The 25,017-nt window shown below is 42.8% G+C and overlaps 1 protein-coding gene across 1 annotated transcript in view; it reads left to right on the plus strand.

The window, feature by feature from the left end:
* BMPER (BMP binding endothelial regulator) overlaps positions 1 to 25,017 on the plus strand; it is a 177,280-nt gene that overhangs the window by 121,970 nt on the left and 30,293 nt on the right. Inside the window, exon 13 of the mRNA XM_080975869.1 lies at positions 1,062 to 1,398. Coding sequence (XP_080831995.1) covers positions 1,062 to 1,398 — 337 coding nt within the window. The remainder of the gene's footprint in view (positions 1 to 1,061; positions 1,399 to 25,017) is intronic.

The raw sequence follows: 25,017 nt of genomic DNA on the forward strand, positions 1-25,017 counted from the left end.
TTATTCCGATTGTCTCTTCTCTCAGCTCAGTAAACTACAGCAAGCATCATTGTCTTGGTTTTGGCAGAGACTGGGCAAACATGGCGTGTAATGGTTCACTCAGTAGTGTGTAATTGAAGCATATTACTATCCAGATAATTTCCCCTTTAACTAAAAGGGCTCATATTCCTCACAGTGAATTCCACGTCTAATACTTTGCTCCTGATATTAGTGGCTGCACAAGAGCACGCATGCTTAGACTGGGATGTTGCAATACTGGGATAGATAGATCCAAAGTCTGCCTCAGTATAAAACATGTTGGCACGTTCAAGCCATTTTGAGTTCATATGTTAAGAAAAGCACTGTGAAATATTGGCTATTCAGGGTGTCAGGCACAGGTGTTTACCAGATCTTTTTTGAAAAACTAGCTTATTTCCCTTCTGAGCCAGTTTTGCACAGATTTATGCATATGTATGTTCTGTCCGGGATGCGGGTGGCACTGTGGCACAGAGCCTAGGACTTGCCGATCAGAAGGTCGGCGGTTCGAATCCCTGTGACAGGGTGAGCTCCCATTGCTCGGTCCCTGCTCCTGCCAACCTAGCAGTTTGAAAGCACGTCAAAGTGCAAGTAGATAAATAGGTACCGCTCCAGCGGGAAGGAAAAAGGCGTTTCTGTGCACTGCTCTGGTTCACCAGAAGCGGCTTAGTCATGCTGGCCACATGACCCGGAAGCTGTACTCCGGCTCCCTCAGCCAATAAAGCGAGATGAGCGCCGCAACCCCAGAGTCGGTCATGACATGGTCAGGCGTCCCTTTACCTTTACCTGTGGTGTGTGTAGGAGGAGACATAACTCCATGGCAGAACATATGCTTTGAAGGCATTAGGTCCCAGTTTCAGGCCCTGGCATTTCCAGTTTAAAAGATCTCAGACTAGAAATCCTCCAAACTGGTGCTCTCCAGAGTAGCCAGTGCTAGGCTTGATAGACCAATGTTCCAGTTCAATATATAAGGTAGCTGCACATGTTCACATGCTGTATATACACTGATACAGGTTAGCTTCTTTCCTTCTTGCTTTCTTTTTTAGGCCTGGAAATCTCTTGGGATGGAGACAGCTTTGTGGAAGTCATGGCTCCACCACATCTTAAGGGCAGGCTCTGTGGCTTATGTGGCAACTACAATGGACACAAGAGAGACGACCTGATCGGAGGCGACGGGAATTTCAAGTTTGATGTGGATGACTTTGCCGAGTCGTGGCGTGTGGAGTCGAATGAATTCTGTACTCGCCCTCCAAAGAAACAGTTTCCAGAACTGTGCCAAGGAACAGTGAGAGTAAAACTCCGCGCCCATCGGGAATGCCAGAAACTCAAAGCATGGGATTTTCAGACGTGCCACTCAACTGTGGACTACACTACGTTTTATCGGTAAGCTTAGTAAAGCAGGAACCTGCTGAAAATCCACTGGAAATGAAAAAGAGGTTGAGGGGACAGGGTTACACAAGTAGTTAGTAAAGAATGGTAACTATGCTATGTAAGACACCTTAAGGCAAAAGAGAGGGGTAATTTCAGTCCACAGTGGGCCAAAATGTATTCTCCTCGTGTCAGTTTTGAAATACTGTTGAGGTATGTGGGACTGAAATTGCAGCCCAGCAAATAAGTTAGCCAAGACTGCCAACCCCAAAATACTTTTGCTTAGCAAAGTAGGAAATAAATAAACTTGCCATTAAGCAACAGTCAATTTGCTCTGAGGAAGCTCACACTGGATATTGGCTAGTATGCTATTAAGAGGTTGATAGCAAGGAGTAGTCATCATTGTCAAGGAAACTAATTGACACTGCCTATTAAAGGTAAAGTAACAAAACTCAACCCCAAATGACATAAAAGAGGTAGAAAGCTTGGCTGATATTTCTCTCAAAAAAATTGTTTGTTCTGTAAAGCCATTTGAAGCTAAATAGTATCCATTTGAAAGGTTCACAATATATTTTCTAAAGGGATTTGTGCCTTCACAGCAAGAAAACATTGCTATGCATGCTGATAGGTTGAAAAAAGGATTTAATGGTCATTGATGGTGAAGGTTTATAAATGAAAATGGTTTCAAATGATAATGGATAATTTCTAGCGGCTTCCCTGAATGATCACCTAGCTGGGATTCTTATTTACCAGAGGGGACCAGACAAGTTGCTATTCACAAGCCTGTCCTGTGAGATTTTAAAACACATCTGCTTAGTGTGGTTGTACTAATAGCATAATTTGCTCATTTGAGTATAAACCATGAAAAACACTTTTCTGAGATTAGCTTTATCTGCTAGGATGACAAAGGGAAAATCAAATCTAGGTTCATCTTAGTCCATTGAAATGTTAACACATTTCTTCATCCAAACTATGAGGACATCACTTTCTTTTTCTTGATTTGGACTGCGCAAGGTGGGTAGAAGTAACTGTGCTTCAGAGTTTACACATCTGTCACGACTGTGCTGGCATTTCTCCAATGTTTTCTGCAGTGAAGTTTTCTACCGCTCCAGCGGGAAGGTAAATGGCGTTTCCGTGCGCTGCTCTGGTTCGCCAGAAGCGGCTTAGTCATGCTGGCCACATGACCCAGAAGCTCCCTCGCCAATAAAGCGAGATGAGCGCCACAACCCCAGAGTGGGCCACGACTGGACCTAATGGCCAAGGGTCCCTTTACCTATATTATATACTGAACCTGAAGCAATGCTGAAATATAGTTCAAAAAAGAAGAAAGGGTATTTTGTTTTCCTTTGTTGTGCTAGATCAACAAAGAGCATTAGGAATGCTTGTGCAATGTTGTCTGTATTTCGGCAACAGTTTAAATTTTACTGCTGCCATTTTTCACAGGTAAGTGATGAAAACTGGAAATGAGGACCAGGTACGGAGGAATCAGGCTTTATTTCATCAAGCACAGCATCTGCGCTTTTCTTTCCGTAATGGGGAGTTCCCCCTATTTCCTCTTCTTAAGGTTCTTATGATGAATTTAGTGTACTAAATTTCTTGACACCAGGAACAAAAGTGATTTATATCTTGGCAAAGGCAGATACCAAACATCACAGCAAAAAATGATGTGCAAAGGTTACCATAGCTAGTTTCCTCTTTCCACAATAGAAAATAAAATTACACGTGGCCAGAATTTTTGTAAAGGTTATGTCTTCTGAAGATTAGGTGCTTTACTTCAAAGAGCACGCTAGTGCTAAACCATTTATGACTTTAAAAACAAAAATCCAGGCCCTGCTTGATCAGAAGAACATCTTACCCAACATCCTGTTATCCACAGTCAGTGCCGGATTTACGTATAAGCAAAACAAGCTATAGCTTAGGGCCCCACTCTCTTGGGGCCCGCCCCAAAAGATTAAAGGGGGGGAAACAACTGGATGTACATTTCCAAAATATAAGATAAAAAGCAAATAAAATAAAACCTACATACAGCAACAGTGTTTTGTGTAGGCTCCTATGATGTACGTAATGTCAGGAGTTCAGCCTACACTTGAGTAGGACCCTGGCAGAGACACATACCTGAATGGCATGTTCTCTCCCTCCTGGTCGATTGTTCGGGAGCTTCAAAAGCTTTCTTCAGCCCGAACATCGCAGCGACCGATGCCGACCGACACCACATTATGCGTGAGAGACCTCAGCAACTCAGCATTTTGGCTAATCTACTTTTATTTACATATAAACACACACGGAGCACTGCAACATGGCTCCCTCTCTCTCTAGCATCAGACAGCAAAGAGAAAAAGAACAAAGGACAATAATCCCACTTCAGGGAACACAGTAACACAAACATCCTGTCTCCGTCGTATCCCACTCTGTGGAGTCAAAACATATACTGTTATGTGATAGACAAAAATCCCATGACTGCAATAATGGAGCAGGAGTTCTAACAAGTAATGGGCCCCACCTGCTAGCCTGCTCCCTAAAATATCACTGGCTTGCTCATTTCCATATAGCATATATTCAACACAAAAAACAGAGGCAATTTGTTGTTGACAAAGGACAGCTGGACATATAAAGGGTCCCATTACCTTCAGTAGCTTAGGGCCTCATCAAACCTAAATCTGGCCCTGTCCACAGTGGTCAGCCAAATGCCAATTTATCTGATCCCTTTGAAATAGGAAAAAACTTAAACTTATATATAAAAGCTGTCTACATAGCTGATCAGCTGATCACCACTAAATTTGTAACAAATTCCAAACAAAGTACTTCCTTTTTGCCTGTCCTCAATTTCTTGCCATGCATCTTTGTTGGATAATTCTGGTTCTAGAATTATGAATTTCACTGGCAGGTGAGGCGTGGTTGGGAGAAAAGGAAGTGCTGCTCCACACACACTGCATAGTTACAACTACAAGTGGAAGTGATGACCACCAACTCTGATGGCTTTAAAAGAGGATTAGGCAAATTCATGGATGATAAGGCTCTCTGTGGGTACTATAATAATAATAATAATAATAATAATAATAATAATAATTTATTATTTATACCCCGCCCATCTGGCTGGGCTTCCCCGGCCACTCTGGGCGGCTTCCAAAAGAATATTAAAATACTATAATACATCAAACATTAAAAACTTCCCGAAACAGGGCTGCCTTCAGATGTCTTCTAAAAGCCTGGTAGTTGTTGTTCTCTTTGACATCTGGTGGGAGGGTGTTCCACAGGGAAGGCGCCACTACCGAGAAGGCCCTCTGCCTGGTTCCCTGTAACTTGGCTTCTCGCAGTGAGGAAACCACCAGAAGGCCCTCGGTGCTGGACCTCAGTGTCCGGGTAGAACGATGGGGGTGGAGACGCTCCTTCAGATATACTGGACCAAGGCCGTTTAGGGCTTTAAAGGTCAGCACCAACACTTTGAATTGTGCTCGGAAACGTACTGGGAGCCAATGTAGGTCTTTCAAGACCGGTGTTATGTGGTCTCTGCGGCCGCTCCCAGTCACCAGTCTAGCTGCCGCATTCTGGATTAGTTGTAGTTTCCGGGTCACCTTCAAAGGTAGCCCCACGTAGAGCGCATTGCAGTAATCCAAGCGGGAGATAACCAGAGCATGCACCACTCTGGCGAGGCAGTCCGCAGGCAGATAGGGTCTCAGCCTGCGTACCAGATGGAGCTGGTAAACAGCTGCCCTGGACACAGATTTGACCTGCGCCTCCATGGACAGCTGTGAGTCCAAAATGACTCCCAGGCTGCGCACCTGGTCCTTCAGGGGCACAGTTACCCCATTCAGGACCAGGGAATCCTCCACACCTGCCCGCCTCCTGTCCCCCAAAAACAGTACTTCTATCTTGTCAGGATTCAACCTCAATCTAGCCACACTGACTATGTTCTGCATCCACTGTCAGAGGCAGAAAGCCTCCAAATGGCTCCGAATCATAGGCGGTAGAATGTGGTTGTGTTTGGGTCCTGTTTGCTGGGCTTCCATGGGCATCTGTTGGCCATTATGAGAACAGGATGCTGGGTTTGAGGAGCCATTGACCTGATCCGTCAGGCTCTTCCTTTGTTGTTGTTGTTTAGTCATTTAGTCGTGTCCGACTCTTTGTGACCCCATGGACCAGAGCACGCCAGGCACTCCTGTCTTCCACTGCCTTCCGCAGTTTGGTCAAACTCATGCTGGTAGCTTGCAGAACACTGTCCAACCACCTCGTCCTCTGTCATCCCCTTCTCCTTGTGCCCTCCATCTTTCCCAACATCAGGGTCTTTTCCAGGGAGTCTTCTCTTCTCATGACGTGGCCAAAGTATTGGAGCCTCAGCTTCACGATCTGTCCTTCCAGTGAGCACTCAGGGCTGATTTCCTTCAGAATGGATAGGTTTGATCTTCTTGCAGTCCATGGGACTCTCAAGAGTCTCCTCCAGCACAATAATTCAAAAGCATCAATTCTTCGGCGAACAGCCTTCTTTATGGTCCAGCTCTCACTTCCATACATCACTACTGGGAAAACCATAGCTTTAACTATACAGACCTTTGTCGGCAAGGTGATGTCTCTTCCTAAAATGGTTTAAAAGTGCAGGTTTGCACATAATAGACTTTTGGACCACAAACTTTATAGATGACGTGCAATTGTATTGTATGAAAATGAGGTGAGCATCCTCGCCCTGCCCCGGGTTGATTTTTGGAGGTTGAGTTGTTCTGCAGATTTAATGTGTTATGAAAGAAGGAACATTCTGTAGATTGCAGGATTGTTGGCAGGCCCGTTGCTTTCTTTCCATTCCAATGTTTTCTGTTTGAAACCTGAGCAGAAACACTGTGCCATTTTTATCCAGATCATCAACACTCTCTTAATTTTCACTACAGTGCTTTTTAAGAGATCTATTGTTGATAAGTTTTCTGAGAAATATATCTGTGCGAGAACATTTAAAATTATGATACGTTCTGAAATACCAAAAAAGGCAATCAACCAAGCATTTCAGCCATCTTATGACATTGTGTTAACAATGCAATTTCTGTGATGACATCTTAACTTCAGTTTTAAGATTCTTTTCTTGACTTGTGATTTATTCCCTATTTAGGAATCCAAAGCATACAGCAACACCGCTATTGGGTTAACTTTTATGTATGCAAAACTAAAATTTTGAGTTGCAGGTTGTTTGAAAAGTGCCCAAGGAACAGTGGCACCATGTAAGGAAAAGGTACAGCTTTTAGTTCTTTTTCAAACTACAAGCAGTGATTGCATTACAAGTTTAGACTCCCCTTTACTTTCTGCTCATTATTCTGTTAACAAGAGCATCCTTATTAGACTACTTTTAAGGACATGGTGTGGGTTCCCTACCTACCTCCTCCTGTATGTGCTGTTCCACTTCCTGTCAGGTATATTCATGAGCAGATCTACCCCACAGTAAATCTACTTGCTTGATGGTGAGCCAGTAACAACTAAATGCAGACCATATTTTATCAGTAACCTGAACATGCAGGTTCACAGACAAAGTCTCTCTGCAAATGGTATTTTCTGGACGTATTGCCAAAGGTAACACCTTCAGACTCGCTAGCATGTACTCCTTGTGTTGATTCGGGTTGGTCAGGTGGTAGAGTCACCATTGGCAGGGCATACTCATATGATGGCACCATACACGGTTGTGACTTGTGACAGTTGCACACACTGCCCCATGCTGTGGGATCAGACTACAGGGAAGTGATCATCCACTGATAGGTTAATGCGTAGGAAATGGGTGTGCAAAATTCTAGTACAAGTTGTTAGCGGAGGGGGGGGAGGAAAGTGGGCCAAAGCGGAAGGTAGCCTGAATGTTTGAAACATCCCTCGATAATTTTTTGAATTTCATTGTTAAAATTAAATATTTTGTTATTTTGTCAGGTTTTTGTGAAACAGAATTTACAAGAGGTTCCATAAGTGCTGTCTTTTATGCAGGTATAATGTCTCCATATTCAAATGCTGAAATTTTAGTCTTTCAAATACCTGTTTATGTGCCTTATGGCAATGCTCCAGTTAATGTGACTGCAACAATTAGTCCCAAATTAAGAAATCTAAATGAGACTTTATGTGTAACAGTCTCTTGTTAAGGCATCCCCACCAATGGAGGTATTTTTCTTTTTTCTGAAATCAGTCACAGGCTGCCAAGTGCACATTAATTACAATGGTTAAATAGTATGTTCATTGGCATAGAAGAAAGTCACATACCTTGTTTTTTTTAAAGGTGCATTGCTTTTTAATCGCCTCCACACAGACATAGAAAAGTAAAAGCTGACAGACAGACAACGTGGTAGTTGGCGTCATTTAATGTAATCAGTTTTTGAAGCACATTTGGTATGATGCAAATGCAATTAATTTATCTGTCTTAAATAATCCTGTGTAACAAGAGAAACACTGTTAGAAAAAGAGGCCGCTGTGGAAAAATAACTAACATTTAAGTATGCATGGATGGAGACATACAACGTTTCCACTAATCTAGAAAATATTCAGACTAAAACTAAGCAGGAAGATCTGGAATATGCCCTAGCCTTTGAGAGGAACACAATAATGTAGGGCGTTCCCCCTTGATTCTGCCTTACCCTCTGTGCCCCAAACATAACCAGACCAACACCTGGGGTGCACATGCAAGTCTACAGCCAATCCTGAGCACAAGATAGAAGTAATTCCCATTGAATTTAGTGAAGCTAAAGGAACTTGCATACAAGATTGGTCATTCAGACTCATGCGAGTGAAGTAGAATTTGCTTTATGCAACTCTTTATCTGTGGTGCCTTCAAGGTATGGAGTGTATTAAATACCTAGGAATCTATGTAATAATAATAATAATAATAATAATAATAATAATAATAATAATTTATTTATACCCCATCCATCTGGCTGGGTTTTCCCAGCCACTTTGGGCGGCTCTCAGCAGAATAGTAAAAACACAATAAAACATCAAACATTAAAAACTTCCTTAAACAGGGCTGCATTCAGATGTATTCTAAATGCACAACAGCATTAAGGGTGTGTGTGTCTTTTTTACATAACATTTAGCTACCAGCCCTACAACTTCTACAGTTTGGTTCTGTAATTCCACAGTACAGCTCATAGAGACTATTTATAATTGCGTGAACAGGCGGAGTCCCGAGATCCCGCGCGGTCCCCCCGTCATGTGGAATAACGACTCATGACAACGTGCTATGGGATTAAATTGGCCACAACTTTATTAAATTTCAAATGTGGGTAGACCTTGGCTCAGGCATTGGGCGTTCTCCCTCCCCAGTCCCCAGCCAGGGACCTAGGGAGCATCAGGGTTATCCAGTGTGTGTGTGGGGGGGGGATGGGCCAGCTCTGGAGAACATATGTTCAAGCAGAGATAGCCGCCCCCGTTACGCCGCCGCTGCAGGGGAGAGCAATGACGACCTTTCGGTGTACGGTCAAAGCCTCCCTTCAGAAACCCCTTTAACGGGGAACCCTGGTATCGCCGCCGCAAAGAGGAAGATGAACTAAAGGATTCCGCCCAAGGCCTGATACCGCCAAAGTTGTGACGTTTTGCTACGGGAAAGGCGAAACCTGCCAATGCAGGGAAATTCCTTTCCGGCCCTTTAACAGCGACCTTAACGTAGCAGCACCCGCATACCTGCGAAGAAAAGTTAACCTGTAAAACCTGTGAAGAAAAGTTAACCTGCAAATAAGACATTAACTGAGGGTGGGTAGGGTGGGAGAAGCTCTGGAGCCAAGTGAGAATTCCCAGGTAAGATCCTCCCTCTATTGTGTGGGCAGGTAATCCCTCCCCTACCTGGCCTGGTCTCCTTGGCAACGCTTCCCCCAGGTGGGATTGGACAACTGACTGAGGTAGGCGGAGACCTCCAGGTATCCCACCTGAGGGAAGGCAAACCAAGCCTATGCTGTTGGAGCCGCTCCAGATCTAGGGGCTGCACGCGTCCACGCAAAGGGCGCCCCCCGTTTTAAGCGGGGAGCGGTCATTACTCCTTGTTTTAAAACTTTCCTTAGTATTATTTTCTATTACTTTGAACACAGTCACAGATGTTTTCAACCACCCAACAATACCATTGGCTTTTATGCTTGCCAGTTAGGTGATATCAGGGCTCAACTCAGATTAGTATTTTTCAGAAGATCCCTGAACATATGCCCATTATAAGGCATTTTATACAGTACAGAGAACTATACTTGTCTGTTTTATAGAAGTACCCCAGGAACCTTGAAGCTGGAGGAAACCCACTGCCCCCCCCTTTGTGTTTGTGGTTATTACAGCTGTAAAACATTGAAACTATGCCAGAGGATTCACAGATGTCTCTTTCCCCATTGAGATACTGGGACTGGGATGCTGAGAAGGAGGGTGTGCGGGTTGGACATCAGATTCTGACGACCGCAGCGCTGGACAGACGTCACTCACCTGGGACTCCCAATGGCTTCCTTCCAGTTTAGGAATGGCGTATCTCCCCTGTGACCCACTCTACTCTCTCCCTCTTTGGGAAGCTAATGATTTTTTGTTGTTGCTCTTCAGGAGCTGGGAAAGAATTTATAGGGAAACCAGATGAAGAAGCATACTATTTTGTAATTAGAACTTAGAAGTTCTTCTTGGTTAAAAAAGATGGCATGTCAGGAATTCTCCTTTTGGTCCCCCCTAATTATACAATGGTACCATGTTTCTATATTAAGTAGATATGGTTTCTTAGCAGGAACACACAATTCTCTCTCTAGTTATACTGCGTGCTTGTTATTTTTATCCAGCAGAAATCCCTAGCTTTTTGGTTCATTACTCGAGTCATTGAAATCTGAGTCTGATGCTTCATAAGCATCTGCTGCCCCTCCCTGTCTGAAGAATGTGCCTGCAATTCAGAGGGTCATTTGGGTAGGTCCCTATAGGCATGGGGGAAATGCTTTTAGAAAGGTTTGGGCAACCAGAGCAAGGGGGAATAGGCACTTCTTTAGGTGCCTGCATGCAGTGAGTTGAACCCTCAGAAGCATTCCCTACCTTCCTTTTAAATTGCCATTGCCTGTCACATAGATTCACTTCCAGCAAGATTCATGGTCATGGTGGCTTTCTCTGCTCCCTCCTCATGCATCAAGCTAGCCTTCCCCAACCGGGTGCCCTCCAGATGTTTTGGACTCCCGACTTCCATCATCCTCTGCCAGTAACAGCCTAAGTTGGTTTAAATTATAGCCCATTGAAATCAATGCAACAAGTTAGCTATACATAAGTCCCATTGATTTCATTGAACACTAAGTGCAAATAATAATAATAATAATAATAATAATAATAATAATAATACCCCACCGATCTGGCTGGTTTTCCCCAGCCACTTTGGGCTTCTTCCAGCACATATAAAAACATAATAAAACATCAGGCATTAAAAACTTCCCGACACAGGGCTAACCAACTTAGTATGGATCCCGTGCTTTGGTTGTGATGCTTGCATTAAAGTCCTATTTATTACTAGCAGTTGCTAGAGTAATTATCAGTTAAAAAACCCCAGAAAACCCTACTTTACAATTCTTTACACTACTTTACCCTCACTTGCCTAAGCAGAGGTTCATAACATGCCATAGAATCATAGAATCTTAGAGTTGGTAGGCATCCAAAGGTCATCTAGTCCAAGCCCCTGGAATGCAAGAATCTTGGCTAAAGCGTGCATGCCAGATGGCCATCCAACCTCCAAGGAAAGAGGTGCCCAAAACTACTCAGTGTCATGGCTGAGAGAGGATTTGAAGTCTCAAAACTTTTTTGTGAGCCAGTGTGGTGTAGTGGTTAAGAGCAGAGGACTCGTAATCTGGTGAACCGGGTTCGCATCGCCGCTCCTCCACATGCAGCTGCTGGGTGACCTTGGGCTAGTCACACTTCTCTGAAGTCTCTCAGCCCCACTCACCTCACAGAGTGTTTGTTGTGGGGGAGGAAGGGAAAGGAGAATGTTAGCCGCTTTGAGACTCCTTTGGGTAGTGATAAAGCTGGATATCAAATCCAAACTCCTCTTCTTCTTTTACAAAGCAGTGGCTATCTCTAGTCTCCAAGAAAACAGATGAGCTCGCAGCCTCATTAGGACCAGGAGTCCCTGCTTCCAGAAGGCAATAGTTATATACTCTCCAAGAACACTGTAGCAGTCACGTAGATTTCAGTTGGAGCATATTTCACTCTGTCAATTACACCTAATCTTGACTGTAGTCCAGGGCTTCTTCAAACTGGTGTTCTCCAGATGTTGTTCAGCTACAGTTCCCATCATACCTGAGCCTTAGCCATGCTTGCTAGGGCTGTTGGGAGTTTTAGTCCAAAACATCTGGCGGGAACCAGGTTGGAGAATATTTATTCCATCCTTAGGGAAACACAGCATTGACAACAGAGTGCTAAGTAGCACACACTCTCCCCCTTTCCCATTGTGAGTATAGCACCATGGCTTTTTCATTCGGCTACATGCAAAATCAGGGTAAAAACACCCACATTGGCTACATACAAACCCCCCTCTAAACTACATCACAAAATAACACATTATTCTACCTTATCATTTCTTCTTTTAAAAAACAGAGAAATTTTCACTCAAGGTATGCAGATTAGCAAGCATTTTTTAGAGCACTCCACTAAGTGGCAGACTTCCTAATGTCTATGCAGAAAGGTTGCAGCATTTTAGAGAAAATGAGAGTAAAAAGCAACATGATAGAAGTTTTAGCAAAATTATGCATGGCATGGAGAACGTGGGTGGAGTTTTTCTGCTTCCCTCAGTGCTAGAATTTGTGAATATCTAATGAAACTGAAGGTTGGAGGTTTGGGGACAGACAAAAGAAAGAGTTTCTCTACAGGATGGACTTCACTCCCACAGGAAGAGGTGATAGCCACCAATTTAGATGGCTTTAAAAGAGGATTTGACAAATTCATAGAGGTAAAAGCTATCGGTGGCTACTGGCCGTGATGGCTATGCTCTGGCCTCACAGTTGGAGGCTGTAGGTTTCTGAATACCATTTCCTGGAAACCAAAAGTGAGGAATAATAATAATAATAATAATAATAATAATAATAATAATAATAATAAGTATTTATTATTTGTACCCCTCCCATCTGGCTGGGTTTCCCCAGCAACTTTGGGCAGCTTCCAACAATGATTAAGAATACATTAAAATGTCACACATTAAAAACTTCCCTAAACAGGGCTGCCTTCAGATGACTTCTAAATGTCAGGTAATTATTTATCTCTTTGACATCTGATGGAAGGGCGTTCCACAGGGTGGGCACCACTACCAAGAAGGCCCTCTGCCTGGTTCCCAGTAGCTTTGCTTCTCACAGTGAGGGAACCCCCAGAAGGCCCTTGGCGCTGGACCTCAGTGTCCGGGCAGAACGATGGGGGTGGAGACGCTCCTTCAGATATACTGGGCCGAGGCCATTTAGGGCTTTAAAGGTCAACACCAACACTTTGAATTGTGCTCAGAAATGTACTGGGAGCCAATGTAGGTCTTTCAAGACCGGTGTTATGTGGTCTCGGCGGCCGCCCCCAGTCACCAGTCTAGCTGCCGCATTCTGGATTAGTTGTAGTTTCCGAGTCACCTTCAAAGGTAGCCCCACGTAGAAGGTGTTATTGCATCCTGCTAACAGGTTCCCCACAGGTTCCTCCCCATGAGAACAAGATGTTGGACTAGACAGGCCATTGGCTTGACCCAGCAGACTCTTCTTATGCTCTTAAGTTCTTAATGCTTAATCTGTTCTGTTCTTGTCCCATTTTTAGGTGCACACTTAAACATCTTAGGGTTACACCTGAAAATGTAACATGTAACTGAATGTAACGTGAAAATGTAACGTGTAACTGAACCGCAGTAGAATTCAAATATAATTCCCCAAATAAGAACATGGTAAACAGCTTATATCTGCTCATTTGCTATTTCTGTGGGCTGCTGCTGGCTTTCAGATTCATAGGGCCTGAGGGGAGATTTTTCCTTCATGACCTGACTGATTGGATTTGAAGATTCAGTGACTAAACAGAAGAAGAGTGTGTTGGTATGACTGGGTTTACACTTCAGCCTATACTGACTGTAGGGAATCGCTGTTGTTAAACTCCAGACCTCTGTGATTTTGCCAGAGTGGTTCTTCAGCCCTTAAATAAATGTTGTGTACTCTGGGTATGTCTGCCTGTGTATTGGAGAAGCTAAGGGACTGAGAGATAGCTTTCTTTGTTTTCTCATTTAAGCTTTACAACCAAAAACAGCTGAAGCACCATTTGGGAAACGGATTTATATGAATTCCTCTTACTGGAAATGTTTATACTTTCTTCCTGAGAAATAGCCCAAGTGTCTTGATATTATAGCATAAGCTTCAAATCTGTGCAAGTTGGAAGGAAATGCAAGGGAAGAGAGTACCTTTGCAGAGAACCTTAGCGTATCATTCCCTGTGAAGAAGTTTTGAAAAATGCCTGCCATGTAGTTGGATCTCTTTCCAAGGCAAATATATATCTTTCAGAAATATTGCTGCGGACTACAGAGTTAAATGCCTTTTGGGGCATTGGAGAGAGATGGGGATTACTTAGCAGCATTTGGGGAGGTTGGAGGCAAAAGAAAAATCACATAGGATCAACTTAAACATTATGATTTTTTACTAAGTGACTCTTGGAAGCTGTTGGTAATCCCTGATTGATCTGTTTGAGACTTAACTTATTGTTAGGTCAGTTCAATTCTCTGGGAGGGAATTTAAAAGAAGAACATACTCTGTCTGAAATAAAATACGTATTGAGTGTGCCAAATGGTGGAATTAAGGCACAAAATATAGGAAATCCTTCTTAGAATTATTGATGACTAAGCTACTTAGCTTGACATTATTGATAGAAATAAATAAATATTACATTGAGTTTCTTCCCAGATGTGTGCCCTGTTTCACTTCCAAATACGCCATTAGGGATACAGTGGAGCCGAATAGCCTTCCTTCCCCCAACTCCTGTTGCAGCCCCCCCACCCCCCGTTCCGGTCTCTGATTCAAACTTACATTGCAGGAGGGTGGGGAAAATTTGATGCCGTGCGTCCATTAGTCCCTTGATGTTACCTCAATTTTTGGGCATCTTCCAAAGCCACTGGGGACTGGAATAAAAATAGTTCCCATAGATCCTGACACTTGGAGCAAACTGACCCTGAGGCAGTTTAGATGTTCTGCCGAATAGTCAGGAGAATTTTTCCATTCATCTAATTCTGGTCAGAAATATGAGTATCAAGAAGAGTGGTAAAATTCCTCCCATCAGAAGCTACATAACAGCAGCTTACCTTCTGATTACATGAGCACCATGGTAACTTATAACTTGGGACGTGGGTGGTGCTGTGGTGTAAACCACTGAGCCTTGGGCTTGCTGATCAGAAGGTCGGCGGTTCGAATCCCTGTGACAGGGTGAGCTCCCATTGTTCAGTCCCTGCTCCTGCCAACCTAGCAGTTCGAAAGCACATCACAGTGCAAGTAGATAAATAGGTACCGCTCCGGTGGGAAAGTAAACGGCGTTTCCGTGCGCTGCTGTGGTTCACCAGAAGCGGCTTAGTCATTCTGGCCACATGACCTGGAAAACTGTCTGCAGACAAATGTTGGCTCCCTTGGCCAATAAAGAAAGATGAGTGCCGCAACCCCAGAGTTGTTCGGGACTGGACTTAACTGTCAGGGGTCCTTTACCTTTAATTTCTAACTTAGGAAAGACTGAAGTTGTTACAGGGAGCCATGGCATGATGTCATGGGAATTGTGTCTGGTGGTGTCGCACAGGGTTCCATCTTGTCCTCCATGCTGTTGTCATTGGGAGGTTTGGAGTGAAGAATTGTCAATATACACATGGCACCCACTCTATCTTTGTCCATCTGAACTGAGAGAGGCTAAAATAAAATGAAGCCAAATCCTGAGAAGACAGTAGTGTTACGTGTTCTGAGTTCTCATGTCTGGGAGATGTGAAGGCACCCTGCTCTGTACAGGGCTACACTCCCTTGGAAGCAGCAGATCTTCTTCTTGGTTTTTTGGCCATAACTCATAGCCGAGTAAGATTGTCTTCCATAAACACGGTTTTAACAATGAGTCCGTAAGTTACTGTGGAGACCAATTCTGGATCCACACGTCCTTCCACGGTGGGGACATTGGTTTCCAGGTGGGAGTTGATCACGGTGTGGATTTGTCAAGCGTGCCTTCCTCTTAGCATGTTTCTCCCTTGTGTCCTGAGTTTGAGTGTCTTCAAAGCCCATGACACCTCTGGGAAAGGCTGTTCTCCAGCTGGAGCACTCGCAGGCCAGTGTTTCCCACTTGTCAGTGTTTATACTACATTTTTTAAGATTTGCCTTGAGACAGTCTTTCAACCTCTTTTGTTGACCAGCTTTCCATTTTTAAGTTTGGAACAGAGTAGTTGCTTTGGAAGGCGATCATCAGGCATCCGCACAACATGACCAGTCCAATGAAGTTGATGTTGAAGAATCATTGCTTTGTCACTGGTGATCTTTGCTTCTTCCAGTACACTGATATTAGTTCGCCTGTCTTCCCAAGTGATGTGTAAAAATTTTCAGAGACACCCTTAATGGAATCTTTTGAGGAGTTGGAGATGGTGTTTATAAGTGGTCCATGTTTCACAAGCATATAATAAGGTTGGTAGTACAATGGCTTTGTAAACAAGCTTTGTAAACAAGCATTTGCGAATGTCCCGGTCCTCAAACACTCTGCTTGCAGATCAACAGCTTGCAGGTGTCCCCAGAATCAGCAAAGTCAGTGGATGCTCAGGTGGTCTCAGTGGCTGGGAGTGCCTTTTACCAGCTCCGTCTGTTTCCCCACCAGCAGCTCCTTTTGGACAAAAATTACTTGGTTGCTGTACTCCATGCTGTGATAACTTACAGATTGGCTTTTTGCAGTGTTCTGTATATGGTGCTGCCCTTGAAGATGACTTGGGAATTTCAGTTACTCCAAAATGCAGCAGCTGGGGTTGTTGTTGTTGTTGTTGTTAATTTAATTTCTATACTGTTCTTCATCTGACGATTACAGGCGGTTTACATTACAAAACCACATAATGTACATAATATAAAAACAAATAAAACCAATACCCCCATCACTCAGTTTGAAAAGGCCATAGATCATTTAATTCGCCAAAGGGGTAGGTTTTTGATTGGTGCCTAAAGATATGGAATGAAGGAGCCAGGCGAGCCACCCTGGGGAGAACATTCCACAAGTGGGAAGCCACCAAAGAAAAGGCCCACTCTCCTGTTGCCACCCAGCACAAAGAAGAGCCTCAGATGATGGTATCAGGGTCCGGGTCGGTTCATATTGAGAGAGGTGGTCCTTGAGGTATTGCAGTTCCATTTAGGTCTCACAGAAGTGTTATAAAACAGCTGCATTAGTTGCTAGTTGTGGCGTTCGTCCGTTCTTTTGGAATGTCTGTACAGGATGAGAGAAAGAGTTAATAGGTAGACCAATAGAAAAGCCAGAGGCGGAGCCTACCTGTTTATAAAAAGGGCTTAGCCCGAGGTTTAGACGGTTGGTTGGTTGGTTGGTTGGTTGGTAAGAAGCAGTTGGGAAAGCCGTTGGCAGACAGATGGAAATAGAGAGACAGTTAGTGTGAGGGGAGGTAGAAGAGTTAGAGACCGGACAAAATAAGACTAAGAGGGTAAAGGGTAACAGCGTTTCGAATGCATTTAAAGTTTATTTGTGTTTGCAATAAACTACACTCTTCATTGTTAACTTGAGAACCTGACTGAGGCTAAGTGATTTACCGGGGAGAACCTGGTTGGTGGCAGCGGATTAGTGGTGTACGGGTCAATAGTCCATGAGACGACCGGGGGGTCCATACGAACGCCACACTAGTTCATTTCTAGATCCAATTCAAGGTGCTCATGTGAGTGTTTTAAGCCCAAAATGACTTGGGCACCAAATATCTGAAAGACCCCTTCCTTCCTACAGACCTTCTTGGGTGTTAAGATCAACAGAGGGGATTATCTCAATAGTTCCACTGCCCTCAGTAGCTCTGGGTGGCCGTAGCGGCCCAGAAAAGGACATTCTCTGTGATAACCCCTAAGTTGCAGATTTGCCTCCCCACAGAGGTGATTCTGGCAACTTCGCTTTACAGTTTTCAACAAATGCTGAATATACCATACCTCTGAGATGTATGCTTTTAGGACCCACCATCTTTGTGTGGTTATAAGTTATTTTAAACTGTTTTTAATGTTACATTTTAAATTGTTGTAACCCACCCTGGGATCTTATACTGTTGGTTGGGTAGTAAATTAAAATAATAATTGATAAGGCATGTATGAGGAACGGACTACAACTCCTGGCTATGAGGAAGAGAAAAATAGCAAGAGTAGACCCATTAATAAACCTGAGCCTTTATGCTGTTGCCATTGTGTGCAGTGGCTAAAATGTCTGAAATTCAAATGGTTGGATAAAATTGAAATGCTATTATCAAAGATGAGGCTGGATCCAGTTTTCATTCCCATGTACAACTGGTGTAATGCTTAGCCCTACAAATCCAGGTTGTGAAAATTAATATCAAGCCACTTCTCTTAAGACTCTTTTAAAGAGAGAACTGTTTTAAATGTTAAGTTATTCCAGCAGCTGCTTTTTGTATGCCAGCTCTCAAGTTTAGCATGCAGTTTACAAAGACAGTGAGTGTTTGGAATAGGAACTGAATATTTATATTTGTTTTTAAAAAATGTAGAAGAGGGAAGGCTCCGTGGCAGAGAAGGTAAGGCTTATAGAGGTCATTTGGAAAGTCTGTCTGTTATTTATGCTTTGCCTTTTTAGGTGGTCTACAACTATTAATTAATTTATACAGGACTCATGGGAGGGAAATCCAGGACTACCATGTTAATTCAGGAAAACTCAGGGTCTGTCCTGGGAGTTGCATTTCTGGTCAAAAAATAAACAGAATACACAAACATCCCAAGTGCATACATGACCTAATGCCAGATCTTTCTTCCAAACTGGTGGCTTTTAGTACAAAATCATGACTGTTCTACTGTAAGCTTCAAAAAAGCATTGCAGTTGATGTTCCACACCGTCAGTGCTGTTGCACTCTTTCTGCAAGTTTATCTCGCTATACTCCATTGTCTTCAGTGCAGATGACAGCTGCTATATTCAACAAGTTAAATAATAGTAACAATAATTTAGAACACATAATAGCCAAGTGTTTATTAGTCTATTATTTTATCAGAAGTTTGCTTACTTCCTCTTTAAGAAATTGGATTTAAGCAGAACATTTTCACATTAATAACAAGGAACTGATCCCACTTGCTTTGCAAACTGAAATTTCCCAGAAGAAGGTATGTTTTAATTGAATAGTAAAAACCACAAGCCATCTTGTATGTGCGGTTAATTTTACTTGGGCATAGCATGTTATAAAGGCAGTGTGCTGATGGCTGATGACTTAAACATTAATAATAAGAATTGATGTTTAGACAGGTAGCTCAGATGTAGCTGTTAGAAAACTGCTTTATTTATTGGACATGTACTGTCCAGATTTTATAACTTCAGCTGTTTATCTAGATTAGATATGTCAATATAGTCCCTAATCATAACTTGTTGAGAATGAACAAATCACCTTCCTCTTTTCCCAAAAACATCACAATGGTGTATGTACCTGGTGGATGGAAGGCCTGATGTAAATAGCACTTTACGCTTCTGATTTCCAATATATTGGGCAGAACTGAAAATAGAAGAACCGATTAAAACCAGTCAATCAATCTATCAATCGATTTATTGTATGTAGTCAAAGGCCTTTACAATGTACGGTGGGGATCAGAACAAGGCTGAAATCACATATCATTGTAAAAACCAGTCACATTTTGTGTATTACACAGGTTCTCGTGAACTTTGCACTCAGTGATGATAATTCATCATTTTGTTCTGCTGAGGAAATATAAAAGTGAAAGTATAGTGAAAGATGATCAGTATGAATCAAGGTGACAGAAGCACCGCAGCAGCAGGTGAGCGTTGCTTATTTTGTAAGTTTGCTGCTTACAACCTCACCTGTATTCATGCGCAAAGAAGGACAGTAGGTAGAATGTTACTCCAGTATCCCTACCTATGCAAACTGTGTATCCCTCAACAACTAATATCCTGCAGATATAGAATATGGATCCCTCAGAGCTGTAGACTGTCGCTTGGCTGAAAGAAAGCCATGGGATCAGGCCCACAGCACTTAGTTTACCTTTGCCTTTTAATTCTCCTCAGACTTTTCCTTCTGATGTCAGCCTTAAATTCTGTTCCATTAAGACAGATGTTTTTCTCTAATGCATCTTACAGACTGTGTTCCTGAGCAGGACTGGAAGACAGCTTGCTGTAATTCCTGCAACTATGGGCCTTTGTATTATCTCTTTCCCATGCAAGTTGCAGACAGTTCTTCCACAGGCTGCTCATCGAAGGATGTCCTTAATCCATCATTCAAAAGTATTTATTTAAATATTGAATGCCTTTCTTTCTCACCCTAAGGTTCCTGTACAGGACCGTCTTTCTGATTACTGAATAATAGCTCCCCTCCTCCCTTTCCTCTGTCAAGGGATTTGTGTCAAGGTTTCCTCACAGAGGAGTAACAACCTTATAGATTATGGGAGTTGACAGGTCTTGTGACATTCAAGGTGATGCCATTTTCAATGTATTTGCTCTGGGCTGACACTGATGCTTGTCCCAGACTCTGATTCCAAAGTATATGCCATTTGCATGATGTATAGTAATTATAGATGGAGCAGGAACAAGATCCATAACCAAGATGGGGCCTAAAGGCAAACAGATTACGCTGAATGGTTAAAAGTTTTTCCAGATGCAAAGGAAATTGGGAGATTGAAATCTTCCTTTGCCCTTTATAATGGAAGCCAAGTTGGTATTAAACAATTACTGGTTTCTGTTTTGTGGTCCATATGAAGATTTATTGACTTGAGAGCAAATATTGACTGAGAGGGAAAAATCCAAGTTCGCTGTTTACCCCAAGGCGCTATAAATTCAGATGCTAACTGAAAGCAGAAGTTTGTGTGTTAGAGACATTCTGCTGCAATCTGTTTACAGTACAGTTAATGGTTCTTCCAATAATCAAAACCACCCCAAAGCTTCCTATGTAGAACTACATGGCACAAGCACCAAATGGGCAAAAGGGGAACGGTGTTTTCTTTTCCCCTGATGGTGCTAAAGATGGTACATGAATTGTGTATGTGGCTAAATGTTACTTCTCTCCTCGGTTTCTCTAAAGTAATGATTTCTAGATTGTGTCATGTGAGATGGGACCATCTCCTGTCCTGGGGTTAAACACTTTTATCACGGAAAATGTGCATTTTGTTACATATGAAATGTGGTGTGAATATTTTTCTGTTGTGGGTATAGGGATTGGGTACAGCTAAATCACACAAACTCTTCCCAGACAGCATATTAAAAGTGCAAGGTGGGAGGGGAGCAAGATCATGCCTGCTGTCCCTACTATCAGCTAACATGCATTTGAAATCTGGGCCTCTTATTGTGCGATTCAGGGTTCTTTTTCAGGGTTCCTTGAGAACTGTAAACAATACTGTTGTAAATTGCTCTTTGCAACAATTCAAATGTAGGTTGGAGCATACATAAGCCTGCTATCATGATCCTCGCCTCTCCCCGCCCCCCATGTTCAGTTACTCGATTGAATGTCTGAAAAGATGTATAGTGACTCTATTACGTGAGCACCTGTAGCAGAGAATACATATGTTCACCTCAGTGAAGGACAATGTAAATTATGGACTTGAGTGTGCATAATAGATGGGAACAATATAAAAGGTCATTGGCATCCAAGTTACAAAATGAAGGAAACATTCCAGGGAAAGGAATATCATTCCCAGTGCAATTAATAGGTTATTAGGGTACAGTTGTGCATTTCTGTGCCATTTACCTCAGCATAATGAAAGTACATTTAGCCTTCTTTGGAATATGCCCTTTATTTTTAACTCTAGATACTCACAGCTTTCTTTCCTGTTCATCAGATGAGAGTAAACTCTTGAGAAGAACCAGTTTTCGAATACCTGAAAGTCATTCCTGCATCAGACACAGTGCCTAAGCACAGCACTGGATTTAATACATTTTAAAGAGTATTAGCAACTTGGTTGAATTCATCATGATAGTATTGATGAAACAGCTGTGAGAATACCTTGTTTATTAAAAAAATGTTTTATCCAGTGCCCCAACTGGAAAAGATATATTCATAAGGCATCTGCATTCTTCAGCAAACTGGGATTTCAAAAAGGCTTGCAATGTATTTTGAAGTAAAATAATGTAGTAAGGAAGGAGGGCTGGAATTCTTGAATGTGTCTCAGTCACGGGTATATACATTATCAACTTGCCTTTAGTGACTAGATCAGCAAAAACTGCAATAAGTTTGACATGAGACACTTGCTTCCGCTTTAAGACTTTGCTTGGCAATCCCCCTGATAGGTTGCAAATTTAAATACAGAACTGTCCTTTTTGTTCTGGATGATGCAGAAATTATAATGCAAGTGGCAGGGGCACACTGAAATACACAACCCTCTGGTTGCAGCCCAGAAAAAGATATTTCACCTAAGCCATTTCCCAGAGTGAATTATTCATATAGATTTTGCAAAAAATGTAACTGCCCAGAAGCTTCTCTAAAAATGAGGCTCCTTGTGTGTTTAGGTTAAAACAGACTTCCACAATTTTTAGCAGAATGTAGCTCAGCATCGTTATAAATTGACTGCATCCTGTTTAAATCTGCTTCCAGCCTGTTTAATTGTCTTTCTCATTTATCTGCATTAGTATATCATGGTCAGAGATGGGCAAAAAGAAGCATTGCAATGCTTCTCGAGGAACCATATGGCAGTAACAGTTCAGATTTCATATTGTATTTTATATTGTACAGAGGAGTTTGTTCTCCAGATACAGGTCAGTTGCAGTAAGTTACAGAAGCATAAGAGATAGATTTCCGTATCAGGACTCAAATGTATATAAAATATGGAATACTGCCATCAAATAAAGGCAGCAAAAACAGAGAGGAAAACACCTGGAGCTGAAATGGAATCATATTTCTAATTTACTTCCAACTCAGTGTCCAAATTTCAGGGTTGGTTTCGTGGTGATCTCCTAAAGGACTTTAGCTGATGCAATGCACACACTTCTGGCAGAAAAGCAGTGTTTTAAAATGTGATCTCATGGTTGAATCCCATCAGGTCTTGGTTACTTTTCCAAAAGACTGCCACCCAGGGTCAGTCTTTTAAGAGGGGTAGTGGGTGCACTGAATTTAGGTCTTCACCTTGGAATGGCCTGCAAACAGTTTATTCTCATTGAGCTGGAAGGCATCAGCTGTCACTATTGTTAAACCAATCATTATTGTTGCAGGAAACCTAAGCATGGAATAGCTGTGGCTGTGAAAAACTGATACTGAAGGTATGAACCCATGTAAAAGTGGCTGGCAGACTGAATAAGAGACTTTCAACTCCAGGTTCCTGAAGTTTAGTTACGCTTTTCAGTAAAAAGTCTGCTCTGTCTTTACTAATATATTGAAAGTCTCACAGTTGTCCAATATGAGAAAATAGGGTGTGCTGTCAGCTTTTCCAACATATCAATCTGAGTATAGTGGTACCTCAGGTTAAGAACTTAATTCATTCTGGAGGTCTGTTCTTAACCTGAAGCACCACTTTAGCTCATGGGGCCTCCTGCTGCTGCTGCGCCGCTGCACAATTTCTGTTCTCATCCTGAAGCAAAGTTCTTAACCCGAGGTAGTATTTCTGGGTTAGCGGACTCTGTAACCTGAAGCGTATGTAACCTGAAGCATATGTAAACCGAGGTACCACTGTACCTTCATGGTGTGTTACAATAATAATAATAATATTAATAATAATAATAATAATAATTTTTATTTATACCCCGCCCTCCCCAGCCAAGGCCGGGCTCAGAGCGGCTTACAAGCAATAATAAAAACAAGTTAAATGATTACAACTTAAAAACAAAATTAAAAATACAACATTAAAATATTGAAACATTAAAATATTAAAATGTAGCCTCATCGCAGGAGAAGGAAAAGAAAAAAGAAAGAGAGGGAGGGAGGGAATCAAATTGGCTCCAAGCCAAAGGCCAGGCAGAACAACTCTGTCTTACAGGCCCTGCAGAAAGAAATCAGATCCTGCAGGGCCCTGGTCTCATGAGGCAGAGCGTTCCACCAGACTGGAGCCAGAGTTGAAAAGGCCCTGGCTCTGGTTGAAGCCAAACTAACTTCCTTAGGGCCTGGGACCACTAGAGTGTTGCTATTTATGGACCTTGAGGCTCTCCGTGGGGCATACCGGGAGAGGCAGTCCTGTAGGTACGAGGGTCCTAGGCCATGAAGGGCTTTAAAGGTCAAAAGCAGCACCTTAAATCTGATCCTGTACTCCACCGGGAGCCAGTGCAGCTTGAAAAGCACTGGGTGAATATGCTCCCATGGCAGAGACCCTGTGAGGGGCCTCGCTGCAGCATTCTGCACCCGCTGGAGTTTCTGGGACAGCTTCAAGGGCAGCCCCGCGTAGAGCGAATTACAGTAGTCAAGCCTGGAGATGACCGTCGCATGGATCACTGTGGCCAGGTCAGAGCGGGAAAGGTAAGGGACCAACTGCTTGATGCGGCGAAGGTAGAAAAATGTCGCCTTGGCTGTTGCTGTAACTTGCGCCTCCATGGAAAGGGAGGCGTCAAGGATTACACCCAAACTCTTAACGGAAGGCAATGGCACTAATTGGGCCCCCGCAAGAGAAGGGAGTTGGTCCCTCATCCCCATGCCATCCCAACCCAGCCATAGGACCTCTGTCTTCGAAGGATTTAGTTTCAATCGGCTCCCACGAAACCATCCAGCCACAGCTTCCAAGTATCTGGTCAGTATCAGCTTATCTACTGCATCAGTATACAGTGGTGCCTCGCAAGACGAAATTAATTCGTTCTGCGAGTTTTTTCGTCTTGCGAGTTTTTTCGTCTTGTGAAGCACGGTTTCAGTTTTTTCAAAAAAATCTTCAAAAACCTCAAAAAAGGCTACCACACCGCGTGCTATGAGTTGCTCCCCAAAGTCAAGTCGCAACTGCACCTCTTCAAGCAATGCACCCTGTATTACTATAACGGTTTTAAGAAAAAGGAAACAAACTTGCAAGACGTTTCCGTCTTGCGAAGCAAGCCCATAGGGAAATTCGTCTCGCGAAGCAACTCAAAAAACCCAAAACTCTTTCGTCTTGCGAGTTTTTCATCTTGAGAGGCATTCGTCTTGCGAGGTCCCACTGTATCTCCATCAGTGACCCAAATTCAGTATTTAAAAAGCCATGGGGTATTTACTTGGGAATCTTTATTGTATGACCTATTTCCTGGGTGGGTTAAAACAAGAGTGTGGGGTCTTGTGCTCTGTCAACTTTGACCCTATTCACTCTTGTGTCTGGGCAAGACCCTTCAATGTCTTTAAACTTAAGGGTGCAAATCTAGGTTCAAAATTCAGCATGAAAGCATCCATTCTGCATAAATATCACTGGGGAAAACATTTAGAGGTAACTAACGTGCCAGCGGGGTAATATTGCATGCAATATATTGTCAACCTGGTTCAGCTCAGGACTTTGTTGCACTACTTATCGTTTTGTGTTGCGGTCTGAGGATTCAGCTAAATAGTTAACTCCTCATCTAGATATAGCCCATTGCTAGAAGATAAAACTGTTGCGGGAGACAGTAACACTTACGCTGAGAGGC

The sequence above is a fragment of the Podarcis pityusensis genome (assembly GCF_964106645.2).
Source record: "Podarcis pityusensis genome assembly, chromosome: 12".
In the NCBI taxonomy this organism is placed as follows: domain Eukaryota; kingdom Metazoa; phylum Chordata; class Lepidosauria; order Squamata; family Lacertidae; genus Podarcis; species Podarcis pityusensis.